This window comes from Tupaia chinensis, unplaced genomic scaffold (genome assembly GCF_000334495.1).
Source record: "Tupaia chinensis unplaced genomic scaffold, TupChi_1.0 Scaffold000359_1, whole genome shotgun sequence".
Taxonomy (NCBI): Eukaryota; Metazoa; Chordata; class Mammalia; order Scandentia; family Tupaiidae; genus Tupaia; species Tupaia belangeri.
This window is the reverse complement of record NW_006159855.1, coordinates 3,201,240-3,211,572: the sequence shown is the minus strand read 5'-3', so window position 1 is coordinate 3,211,572 and position 10,333 is coordinate 3,201,240. Positions and strand designations below refer to the sequence as shown.

Genomic DNA, 10,333 nt, shown 5'->3' with positions numbered 1-10,333 from the left:
GCGGGAGCCCACGCGGGAGCGGCCGCCGGAGCAGCGCTGGAGATGGGGTGAGTGAGCCCGCGCCGCGCGCGCTCTGCGCGCTCCCCTGGAGGGGCTGCGGGGCCGCGACTCGCGTCCCCGGGCTTCAAGCCCCTGGACCCGCCGGCCCCCTCCTGCCAGCTTCCCCAGGCCGGGAGCGAGCGCGCAGCGGGCGCCCGGGAGCCTGCGGCCGCGGTATGCAGCGTCCTCCGCCCCGGCGTGCGGACTCTAGGTAGGGGCTCCCCGGCCTGGACGCGGACGTGCTGCCCAGAGCCGGTGGCCCTTCTCCTTCCAGCCGGAGCCAGCCGGCACCTGACTGGAACCGGCGCTCTGACCGGCCTCCTTGCGGGACCTGCGGTCCCCTTGTCCCCGGGCGCTATTAACTCCAGGGCCTGCGTTCCGAGTGTAACAAGCAATTTGTCGTTCCACACCATTCGATTTATCACAAGCAAAATGGAAATTGAAGTTTTCCTAGAAAGGAAACGCACCAAATAATACTAAACCCCCAGCGTAGGAATAGTGGACTTTGAATCTGCCTCGAGATGGCTGAGGATGATGGGTGGACGTCTGTTAGGAACCTAGGTGAGGCTTCAGTCTGAAGCAACTGAGTGATGCTTGGAGGGAAGTTGAAATACTCTGTCGAAGTGACTAATGCTTCGGAGTATATAAAGTAATTTAAAAAGCAGGGTTGATTTCTCCACGGCGTCTCAGAGCAGTAGGCGCTGTGAGTCAGGGAGCCTCTCTGCTGTGAACACAGTAATCCTTACATCTGCTCACCCCGTGTTAGCGCACATTGATGCCGGACCGTCCCTATTCAGGGAACGGCCAATATTCCCGTTTTACAGATGGGGAAACTGAGGGCCAGAGGAGTTCTGCATCTTGGCTTTCCGCAGGTTGCTCAGCTGAGGAGCATATGTAGAAGCGGGACACTCAGTGTGTCATCCAGGCAAGGTCACACTGCCTGATAATGGGTGGGGATAGGTGGGTAAGTGAACCTGAATCTGTGTTCTGCCCCCAGCCCAGTGACCTTCGGGCAGCCCTTGCAGGATCCTAGGACATATGTCTGGTGGGTCTTGCTTTCCTGTTTGGGATGAGTGGGGCATGGCCAGGCAAGGGTGCAGTCGAAAGAGGAGAGCCCGCATGGGTCAATGACTTTGTTGTGCCTTACTCTAGCTAAATTTCTGGGATCACACCTAGTGAGCCGTATCCATGAGTCTGCAGAGTGTCTGGAGGGACCCAAGGCAGGCCTGGAGAATTATTTTTTTCTTTTGGAGGTTTTGCTATAGGTCACGGGAGCTGGCCAGATAGATAGACAGAAAGTGAGAAATCACCCCACCCTGGGAGGGTAGCCATGCTGCAGTCCCTTCTCCTCCATTCTCCCCTCGAGATCTTGGGCACGCACGCACACATGCCCAGGTATAAGTTTAAGCCACCAGGTCTGGAACTCAAACTGCAGTTAACTACGTGAGAGTCCAGCGACAGCTATGCATTAAGCCAACTGCTGGTCCCAGACCTGAAGAAATTTTGAGGGATGGAAGTGTGAGACCTGAAGGAAGGCATGAGTTGGACAGGGGGACAGAGAAGCAAAGTTCGCCTGCCTGAGGCTTTGGTGCCTACCCAGGAGATTTCACACTTAGGCAGCTGTGCCTGATGTTACCACAAGCACCTACCTGGTAGGTGGTTTTTCTGTGACCACTGAGAGGACTATGGGAAGGCTGATCTTTGAGCAGTGTGGAACCTTTGAGGTTCTCAGATTTCATACTTTAAAAAAATGTACAGAAAGGAGTTGGCAAACGTAGGTCTCAAGATGGAAGATAAAAGGGAGCTGGTGATAATAACTCTCTCTGCCCTCCTCCCAACCTCTCCTAGTCAACACAAAACCAACCAGTGCTCTTGTGTGATCAAAAACAAATATTGAAATTCTGACTGGTTGAGATCAAATAGTTCTGTGGAAATGAAAATGTTTACACATAAAAGCTGAAAGAAAATGTCAGAAAATAATTTTTGTTTGTGGAGAAACAGGAAGGGATAGCTTGGGGATTTTGCTGAAACATGAAATATGTCTTTCACGTAATTTTAACATCATCCAGTAAATGTGTATTACTCACTTCTTGTAGGTAAAGGCTGGTTTGTAACTGCTACCAAGCTGCCATTTTTAATGCATGCATTTCTTCTACAATTCATGTGACTGTACAAACTATGGTTGTAAACTGGGTGGAACCAAGACTGGCTGAGCCGTTCAGACAGAGGAGAGTGAGGGAAGCTTTTAACTGAAAGTAGAACCAATATTATCTTTTCTGAGAGTTGAGAGGGTTGGAGGGGAAAGAATCAAGAAAGAAAAGCTAGTAGAAAACGTTGCTGTGACCCTACAGTTTTTGTCATGTAGCTGTGGCCAGAACTTCAGAAGGCTGACCCCATAGTAGCACAGTGGTCAAACGCTGTGCAGAGGAAGCCATATTTCACACAACCAACCATGATTCAAGTCCTGGCTCTGGCAATGAGTGCCCAGGATCCTGATGGGATGGAGAAATAGAGGGAAAATAATTGCAGTATGACTCCCTTAAGGCTCATTAGGGATGCATTGTGTGCTCTGGCATTAAAAAAAAAAAAAAAAAGCACCTATCAAAATTTACCTCTCCCTACTTAGGATGCTGTTCTTCCTTCAGACTTTGACTGCCACTTCCCACTTCTCTTCTATGAGTGTTCTGTATTGTGTGTGGTTTCTCTGGTGAGTTTGTTCTCATTCCCTACGATAGCTATTTCATCCCTGCTCCGCTTTTTGGACCTCTCTCCGTCTCCTCCATATCCACCTCTCACATCCCTCTTCATTGACAGAATGGGAGCCACGAAGCAATGGAACTTCTTTAGCTTCCCCCCACCCTACAGTCTAGTGTGCAGCTGCTGCTCCCTTTTCCTTCCTGCCTGTTGTGCACCTATTGTCTGACTAGAAGCCCATTCCTTCTGCAGTAGCCTCCATCCCATCTCCTCTCACTTTTCAGGGCACAGCTTTCCTTCCTAACCTCCTCTCGCTCCAGGGTCTTTTCTAGTTATATAGGAGCAAGGTTTAGTCCAATACTACCCAATAGAACATTCCATGCCACTGGAAATGTTTTGTGTCTGCGTGGTCTGGTACAGCAGCCATGAGCCACATGTGGCTACTGGGCACTTGGAATTTGGCTAGTGTGACTGAGGACCTAAAATTTAAATTCAGTTTACATAGTCACATGTAGTATCCGCCATGCAGGACAGCCCAGCTCCAGTTTCTCTCATTTCTTTTTTTAAAAGTTTATTTATTTCAAGAGAGAGAAAGAAAGAGGGGTATGCTCAACAGGGTCTCTCATACCATGATACTCCCCACAAAACAGCTGCCAGCCAGGATCACAGGTGCATCCCAGCCTCAGGACGTGAACCTGTGGCCTTCCCTATAGTTCCAGCTTAGCACAGCAGCATCCCTACCACCTGTGCCACTGTGGCTGGGCTAGGTTCTCTTATATTTTTCAAAAAGGAGCTTTCTCTCCATTTTCTATCCTTCTCCTGCTTCTGTTCTGCTTTTTTGTTCCTTTACCTGAAAATATCTCAAAAGATATGTCCTGGGAACCAGCAGTTAGCGTAATGGCTATGTCGCTGGACTCCCACGTAGTCGACCGCGGTTCGTGTCCCGGACCCGGTGGCTTAAAACTCACGCCGAGCGCGTGTGCGTGCGTGCCCAAGATCCCGAGAGGAGAATGGAGGAGAAGGGATTGCGGCGTGACCATCCCCCCTGGGGGGTGATTTCTTGCTTTCTGTCTCTATGTCTCTCTCTGTCTGTCTGGCGAGCGCACGCGCCCTACAGTGAAAATCTCTCAAAAAAAAAAAAAAAAAGATATGTCCTAGCCCATTGTCTTCATTGACTTTCTTCCGCTATTGTTTGCCCACAGCCATACTCCACAGTCTGGCTTCTGCCCCCATCTCTACAGCAAAACTGCCAGAGTCATGGAGGACAAGCAGGTTGCCAGACCTCTGCCTTCATCTCACTCCACCTCTCAGTGGCGTCCTCACTAACTCCTCCTTGAAACAGCTCTCCTGTCAGTCCTGGCATCATGCTGCCCTGGTTTTCCTCTTGCCTTCCTGGTGGTTCCTTTTCAGTTTCTTGCTGGTTGCTCCTTCAGTGATACGCTTGCTTAGGGACTGGTCCTGCCAACTCTCTTCTTGGACGTTATCCCACCCCTAATTCCCCCATAGCCACCATGGCTTTAACTACCATCTATAACCTTGCGACTTCATGTTTTACTTCCAACTCAGACATTTTTCAGGGCTTCTGACTCCTGTGCATACATGGAGCTCTTGATATTCTTTCTACTTCTCACCTTCTCTCCATCTTCCCTACCCCAGTTAGTGGTACCACCATTCACTCATTTGCTGAGAGTCGTCCTTGTTTTCTTTTCCCACCTCCCACATCCAGGCTGTCGGTTGATCCTATGGTCTCTCCTTCCAGGATGCATCTGGAGTGCTCTCGTCTTTCCGTATAACATGATTCCCACTTGAGTCCTGGGCCCCACTGGCCCCACTGCCTCCTCCTAGTCAGGTTTCCTTCAGGTCCCCAAACTCCCACTCTGTGTCTTCACTCCATTCTCCATCTGAGCAATCAACTTTTAAAATCACAAATCAGATCATGTCACTGTCCTCCATTAATATCTTTAGCCAACAGGGTGCTGGCCCTGGCCTGGTCTCCAGCTTCTGCAGCCACTCTGCCTGGGTCCTTTACTGCATTCTGCTAACATGGGTTTCCTTTCCTTTTCTTGCCCCTCCTGGAGTCCTTGAACTTGCTGTTTCTTCTGCCTGGAATACTCTTACACCAGCTCCGCAAATGCCTTCCTCCTCTTCCTTCAGAGTTTGTTGTCGGGGTCACCTGCTCCGTATCTTTTTGACCACTGCATCTTGATGGCCCACCTCATAACTCTACCATAGCCCCACCTTTCTTCCCACAGTTGCTTTCCTTGGAGCACCCCTAATCATTTGGACTTTGTTTACTTACGGGCCATCTATCATCCCCCAGGAGCATCCCACATAGACAGAGGCTTACCTTGTCACCAATACATTAATCCCCACACTTAGCACAGCATCTGGCACCTAATAGGCCCCATATATATATATATATATATATATATATATATGTGTGTGACTCTCTGGAAAGAGAGACGGAACGGGGCCGGGGTGGGGGAAGAGAGAAAACACTGGGGGGGAATAGCCATGCCATGATATTTTCTCCTCCATTTTCCTCTCGGGATTTTGGGTGCACATGCACCTGGCATGTTTTCCAAGCTGCCGAATCCAGAACTCAAACCTATAGTCGGCCATGTGGGATCCAGCACCTTAACCACCTTGCCACCAGCTGGCCCCCAGTAAATAATTTTTGACTGAGTTAATGCTTGAATGTGGTGGGCAGCTTTGCTTGGATGCTGGCCCAAAAGTTGTGATCATTTTTGGATTACGTTTTATGGAGCTCATTTTATTGAGAGTAGCAGGGGTCAAGAGAGAAAGAGATCACATTTGGATGCAATTTTCTTTTAGTGCCGAAGAAGGCCATTTAGCTTTTATTGTGATGTGGGATGATTTTTTGAGCTGTCATCTGTCGTCTGAGTATTGAGGTTGTAAATTATCTTTTTACCCTCCTGCAAAAGGCCAGCAGAAAAAAACAATTTGTCTGCTGTTTTGACTTTTAGCTGATTTTGACAGTGTTTACAAACAAAATCTACTGCATTACTGTTTAACTTCAGTTTGCACTCATTTATTTTGTTCAGCCAGGGTTACCTTACAAGGTACAGATGTCACAATCTTGGTTATCTAACACCTTCAGCCACCTTTTGGTAATCTATGCTGATTAACTTTCCTTTGACATTCATTCCCTCTTTAATTTTCCATTCTTCCCGAATCACACTGAACGGTATAGTTCCTGTAAATTACAGGGCTTTTCTTTGAGTTGACTAAAATAGATACAGTCTCTCAGATATAATGAGATGAATTTATCCCCTCTTGGTCCTTTTGTAGTTTTATTAAATTTTTAAACTTTACTTTCTCTCTCTCTCTCTTTTTTTTGGGGGGGGGATTCAGGGGGAACCTGCACTCAGAAAAGAAAGAGAGAAAGCACCCTCTACAGGACATGGTTATTCCATAATCCCTTCTCCTCCATTTCCTCCTCCTTTTGGGATTTTGGACACCCACATACATGCCTGGTATATTTCCCAAGCTGCTGTGTCCAGCATTCCCATGAGGGATCCAGCCACCTTAACCATCAGGCCATGGGCTACCCCTTAAATATCACTTTCTGGGGCCAGCATGTGGCATAGTGGTTAAGGCTCTGTATTGCCACATGGCCAACCGTGATTTGAGTCCTGGATGTAGCAACTTAAAAATTACTCTAGGAATGTGTGCATTCATGCCCCAAATATCCCCCCCCTCCGTCCCAAAAATGGAGGAGAATGGATTACAATGTGGCCATCACCCTCAGGGTATGATTTCTCACTTTCCATTCCTCTGTTTCTTTCTCTCTCTCTCCAGTGAGCGCATGCACCATATGACAAAAACAAACAAACAAAACAACAACAACAACAACAACAACAAAAACAGAAACTTCACTTTCCAAGGTTTGTTCCATCCCTTAATCTAGAGAGTGACTGGCAAGTGCTGTTGGGGATCCAGAGATGAGCAGGCCTACTGCTTGGTTCCTACCTTTGTGAAATCTCTCTGTCTCTCTCTCCCTCTCTCTCTCTATACACACACACACACACACACACATACATACATACACACATGTATAAATAAAAATATATGCACACACATAAATATGCATATACATAATTTTTTGGGGGGAGAGAGATTTTTGCTATAGGGTATGTGCACTTGCCAGAGAGACAGAAATCAAGAAATCACCCCCAGGGAGGATGGCCATGCTGCAGCCCCTTCTCCTCCATTCTCTTCTTGGGATTTCAGGCATATATGCATACATGCCCTGCATGAGTTTCAAGCCTCCGGGTCTGGAACTTGAACCACTGTCAGCCATGTGGGAGTCTGGCAATGTATCCACTATGCCATCTGCTGGTCCCATGAAGTTAATATTTTATCAAGGGAGGGCTGGCAGGTGGCATGGTGGTTGAGACACTGGACTCCTGCATGACTGACCACAGTTTGTGCCCCAGACCTGATGGCTTGCTTTCTTTCTTTACTTTCTCTCTCTCTTTCTCTCTCTAGTGAGCACATGTGTTCTGTGGCAAATTTTAAAAATGTAACAATAATAAGTAAGTAAAATCAATAAATAATTCTTAAAAAAAATGTTTTATCAAGGATAATAAATCACATACACAAGTCCCAGCTTTGTGTATAAAATGCTCTGAGTTTAAATAAAATGTTAAAATCCATAAGGTTTCAGAGATGGTAGTGGGGCACCCATTTATTTGGAAATTGAGGGAAAGCATCTCAGTGCACCATGGGGAGATGCTGAAGGGCTGTTAGCTTTTAGGATTACTGTCATCATTTAATCAACATCTTCCTTAGTGTCCAATTGGAAAAGTACACAGAGTTTGTAGTAGTTAGTAGGCACCGAATAAGTATGTATTGAGTAAGTGAGTGAATAGGAATGAATGGATCCTCTCTTTGGGATGACTTTATTTTTAAGGAAAATACATAGTTTATTATACAGCAGTAGAGGATAAGGAAGGGGGCTAGCAGATGTTGGGGTAGGATAGTACAGTGATTTCTGATAGGAGATCCGGTTGGAAGACCTCACTGAGAAGGAGGCAGTAGAGTAAAGATCTGAAGGAAGCAGAGTGCGCCATGTGGGACTTAAGGGAAGAGTGTTCCTGGCAGTATGAACAGAAGTGCCAAGGCCCTGAGGCAAGAGTAACCCTGGCGTGTTCAAGGAACAGTGAGGAGGCTAGTGTGGCTGGTGGGGAGTGACTAAGAGGGAGAGCAGAAGTGAGGAGGGAAATGAGGTAGCTGGTGCCCAGACCATGTCTTGGGGGACTTTTGCTTTGGGAATTGCTGTCATTCTTGTTGGAAATAGCTCTGAAACGTTTGGCCGTGGCAGTTAAGATAAAGGACTGCTGCCTGCACCTGGTCTCCCAAGAAAGACTCTGAGCAGAGAAAGTGGGTTGTTTTTGTCTAATGCACTCCGTGATTTGTGTAAATTATTAGGTTTCTTTTTTTCTAATGACTCCTGAGGAATTCAGAGTCAAATGTGTGTTCACCCTTAGTAAACTTAGCTTATGTTACCTTTTTTCCTAGCTCAGTTTTACACGCCTGTTTTGCCTTTACTGTTTTTTACCATCACTTTTTTTAACAAAATGAAAATAGCTTTACTTTTTTCTAATTATAACAATATTACATGTTTATACTAAAATATAACAGCATAAAAAAGGAAGTGAGAATTACTTTTCATTCCACATCTTTGGGATAACCTTTGTCAGCATTTGGATTTCTTTTTCTTTTTCTTTTTTTTTGAAGAGGTTTTTGCTATAGGGCGCATGCGTTCGCCAGACAGAGACAGACAGAAAGTGAGAAATCACCCCCCAGGGGGGATGGCCACGCTGCAGTCTCTTCTCCTCCATTCTCCTCTCAGGATCTTGGGCAGGCATGCACACGCGCCTGGCGTGAGTTTAAGCCACCAGGTCCGGGACGCAAACCGCGGTCGACTACATGGGAATCCAGCAACATAGCCATTACGCTAACTGCTGGTCCCTGGGTTTCTGTCTTTACAGACTTTTTTCCATGTAAAATATGTCTGTGTATCTACATGTATGTCTGTGTAGAGCAAATTTTTGTTTTGCTTTTTTCTTTTTAATTAGCTGTAAGGCACATGCACTAATGAGAGAGAGAGACAAAGACAGAGACAGAGAGATAGAAAGTGAGAAAGCACTGTCTGGTAGGTTAGCCACACTGCAATCCCTTTCAGGATTTTGGACATGCACACACATGGACCCAATGTGTTTCTCCAGCCACTAGGGCTGGGACTAGAACTGCATGGTCTTCCATGTGGGTATCCAGCTGCCTTAACCACAATGACACTGACTGTCCCTACATATGTATTATTTAATAAAATAGAATGATTTTATATATCTATTTTGTAACATTCTTTAAATTGGAAATATCTTGATTGGGCATCTTCCCATGCCAATAACTATAAAAACACATCATCATTTAAATCCACACCTACTTCGAATGTGCCTTTTAGCTAAATGTTATACATCTTTGTAAACCTGCCTAAATCCTTTCTAGAACAAGGCAGGTTTTATCCTTTTGTAAAAGAGATTTTGACAATTTCTTAAAGCAGTTGTTTACTTTAAATGAATTACTGAAGGAAAGAACTGGTGGAGGAGACCAAGATCACAATTAGCATTGGGTAATTTGCGGTGCCTGTGTAATTTCGGGTGAGTCACTGCTCCTTAGTGAATCTTGGTAGGAACATCAAGGATTCATCGCTGTTGCTAAGGGTGGTTGGTGGACCGAGACCCAGCTGCTCAAATTGCTTCTCCTTGTTTGGAAATATCAGGGCAGAGTAATTCTGCTTTAAGACTTGGATGAGAAGGTTCTTTGCGATCAGAAAGCACCCACGCCCACACCTGGAAGGCCCCCTTCTGCTTCAAAGGCTCTTTGTGTAATGTTTGTCACACTCCTCCTTCAGAGAGTCCCCTTGGTGAGAGGATTGGCAGGGACATATACATAGAAGGACATTCTATTCTCTGCTTTAGTTATAAAGCAAAATTTAAAAATTAAAACAGAAAACAAAAAAGAAAAACTTAGGTAATTTCAGTGAAATGTCACCTCAGCCTACAATAGGCATCCAAAACCCTTGGGGAAATGACTTTCCTTTGGTGCCCAGGGTGGAGGCAGAGTGCCTTTTCCATTTGACAAGAAAAACTTCCTTCACCTTTGTCAAACCTGAAGTGAATGGCAGTCAAATAGCATATTTTCAATAGAAAATAGGGACTTTCAGAATGTTAGAAATCTCAGGTACCAAGTCCTGACCTTTATAGATCTTGAGGGTTATACTTTATGTGTCCTCCCCACCCCACCACCACCATAAAAATACATTGGGTGGGACCAGCAGCTGGCGTAATGGCTATGTCACTGGACTTCCATGCAGTCGACCATGGTTTGAGTCCCGGACCCAGTGGCGTAAACTCATGCTGAGCAGGCGCGTGTGCGTGTGTGCCCAAGATCCCGAGAGGCGAATGGAGGAGAAGGGATTGCAGCCTGGCCATTCCCCCCGGGGGTGATTTCTCACTTTCTGTCTCTCTGTCTCTCTCTGTCTTTCTGGCAAGCACATGTGCCCTATAGCAAA

The 10,333-nt window shown here is 46.3% G+C and overlaps 1 protein-coding gene across 4 annotated transcripts in view; it reads left to right on the top strand.

Annotated features, from left to right (window-relative positions):
- The window catches only part of HOMER2 (homer scaffold protein 2), a 125,492-nt gene that overhangs the window by 37,204 nt on the left and 77,955 nt on the right, over positions 1-10,333 (top strand). Inside the window, exon 1 of one of the 4 annotated variants that reach the window (XM_027773567.1) lies at positions 8-47. The exons of the other annotated variants lie outside the window; for them this stretch is intronic. Within the exon in view, the coding sequence (XP_027629368.1) occupies positions 43-47 (5 nt within the window). The 5' untranslated portion in view covers positions 8-42. Of the gene's footprint in view, positions 1-7; positions 48-10,333 lie in introns of those variants that run through there. 4 annotated transcript variants of the gene reach the window in all.